The sequence below is a fragment of the Brachyhypopomus gauderio genome, chromosome 14 (assembly GCF_052324685.1).
Source record: "Brachyhypopomus gauderio isolate BG-103 chromosome 14, BGAUD_0.2, whole genome shotgun sequence".
Taxonomy (NCBI): Eukaryota; Metazoa; Chordata; class Actinopteri; order Gymnotiformes; family Hypopomidae; genus Brachyhypopomus; species Brachyhypopomus gauderio.
The window spans coordinates 19891230-19893847 of record NC_135224.1 but is presented as its reverse complement, the minus strand read 5'-3'; the positions used below and the strand labels follow the sequence as shown (position 1 = coordinate 19893847).

Sequence of the window (2618 nt, the reverse complement as noted above, 5' to 3'; positions counted from 1 at the left end):
TGTTCATTATCACAAACGAACTAGACCGACAGGTTACAACCTCACAACTGCAAGGTAAAAACCTGCCCACGTCACGAAGACACGCCCACACGCCACTCACGCGGGCCTTTATAACCAGGTGCCAGAGCGCGAGCGCGTTAAAGAGCCCGAAGCGCACCCGCAGCAGTCTCGCGCACTTTGCCTGGATGAGAAGATAAGCTGAAGTCCTGCAGGATGGCTCTCGCGGATGCGCTGCCGTCCATCACAGCCTTTTCAAACAGCCAGCTGGAAGAAAAACATGCTCAAATTGTCCGAGTGAGTAAAGTTTTAGAGTTTGGGCACATGTAAAAATGCAATACAAAAGCATCAATATTAGGAATGATTCTTAATTCTTTTTTAAAGTATGATGTTATCCTGCAGTGTTCTCATGCAGATGAGTGTCTGACCCCCTGTTTTGTGTTACAGGACTGGAACATCGATCCGGCCGAAGTCGAGTCAACAGGTGCGAACAGTGTGAAGCCGCTGATCGAAGTTGAGTTCAGCATCGTCGAGTCTCCGCCACTGACCAAGGACGACGACGAACTTTCCAAGTTTTTGGATTTGGAGTTTATCCTGTCCAACTCAATCGCGTCGGACAGTGACGGCACCGCAGCCCGGCACGCGCACGCCTATTCCTTACCGGAGTCCCCGGAGAGCTGCAACACCGTGTACGACAGCGACGGGTCCAACCCAACTCCCCGCGCGTACCGAGGAAGCGAGTTCGGCTGCAAAGCGGGACACGGTCTAGTAGCGGAGCTGCTAAGCGCAGAGATGACCCACCACGGAGAGGCACAAGACTACACGCTCAAAGGGACCTTTGACAGGCCGGAATATACTGATCTCAACGTGCTGAACACCAGCCAGGCGCACGTACACGCACCAGCTCACAGCAACCCCACCACCGCTCTGGGATACAAAATAAAAACCGAAAACCACGAACAGTCTTGCATGATGGCCAATGACTACATGGGCCAATTTTATGGACAGAAACCTCACCTTTCTGCGCGCGCCCACAATCAAGCCCACGCGCATGCGTTCGGCCACCACATGCAAGATATGTTGGCGAGGAAGGAGTGTCACCTGTCGGACGTGGACTCCCGGCACCAGATGCACGTGGCGCACCATCAGCAGTACCTGGACCGCGCGCCGTACCCGCCGTACCCGCACCAGCACCAAGGCGCGCCGCAGTATCACGGACAGTACGCGGTTTACGCGGAGCAGATGCGCGCGCGTCATTCGGGCATGTCCGGCGTGGTGTTGACCCCTCCCGCCTCGCCGCTGCTGGAGTTCTTCAGCACGGAGGACAGCAAACCCAAACGGGGACGTCGGTCGTGGGCGCGCAAACGCACCGCCACGCACAGCTGCGAGTTCCCGGGCTGCGGGAAAACGTACACGAAGAGCTCGCACCTGAAGGCGCACATGCGCACGCACACAGGTGAGTCGGTGGGCGTGTCCTTTACGCTCGTGTTTACAGTATCCACCTTTTATCCTTATGAACGGAAATTCATGGTTGTTTTGTTTTTTCCTGCATTGTCCACAGGCGAGAAGCCGTACCACTGTAACTGGGAGGCGTGCGGTTGGAAGTTCGCCAGATCGGACGAGCTAACGCGTCACTACCGGAAACACACCGGACACCGGCCGTTCCAGTGTCACCTCTGCGAGAGAGCCTTCTCCCGGTCCGACCATTTGGCTCTGCACATGAAAAGACACATGTAAACCCGGTTCGGGTTATGTAAACAGGGTTCGGGTTATGTAAACGGGGATGGGGTTATGTAAACAGGGTTAGGGTTTTGTAAATAGATGACAATTACAGTTAAGGTCATACGTGCTTTGGAATGGCTGTTGTAAATACGACAACTCGGTCGACTTAAATTATGGCAGTATTTAAAAACGAAAATGATTTCCTGAGAAAATAAGTTATTTAGTGAAGAACAGAATGATAACTTTGTAAAGAAACAGGGCAGGGCCCATATTTTTGTACATATCTTTTTAATCCTCCAGTTGTTTTTGCATTTTCGTTAACACATGGGGTGTGCTTACTTTGGTTTTTTTTAGGATTTAGGACCCTCATATGTGTCTAGTTTTGTACTCGTGTTATTTGAACAAAGACTTTCATATCGGGAAATTTGTATGGAAGTGTCGTGTGTGCAAATCCTTCATTAAATGAATGATGAGAAGGGAACAGGCGACCTGTTTTGTAATCTGCATACTTGAAAACTATGTTTAATGTGTATATAACGCCCGACATGTGGTCTTTAAAATATAGCAATTTGTTCACATTACTTTTGTAAGTGTGTTTGTTTCTATAAAATATTTTGTTTCTATAAAGAAAGATGCGATAATAAAGATAGCACAAAGTTGATATTTGATGTGCTGGGCATTGCGTGGGCCCTAATGATGCAAAACATATACAGATTGCGTTCTGATGTCGCCATCTAGTGGCCAAAATCGGCTGAAAGCGATTTACAGTAATTCAGTTCAGCTTGTATTCACAAGCACAAAAAATAAAGAAAGATTTTTCTTACTAGTATATAAACTATTAATTATTTAGTCTAATAAAGATACATATTCAACAAATAAGTAGAAATATATATTTGTAA

The 2618-nt window shown here is 48.4% G+C and overlaps 1 protein-coding gene across 1 annotated transcript; it reads left to right on the top strand.

Moving 5' to 3' along the window:
- The first annotated feature begins 129 nt into the window (after nt 1-129).
- klf17 (Kruppel like factor 17) lies at nt 130-2380 on the top strand. The gene is made up of 3 exons (XM_076973121.1): nt 130-294; nt 445-1453; nt 1559-2380. The coding sequence occupies exons 1-3, from the start codon at nt 214-216 to the stop codon at nt 1732-1734; spliced, it is 1266 nt and encodes a 421-aa protein (XP_076829236.1). The 5' UTR covers nt 130-213; the 3' UTR covers nt 1735-2380.
- Nucleotides 2381-2618: the final 238 nt, after the last annotated feature.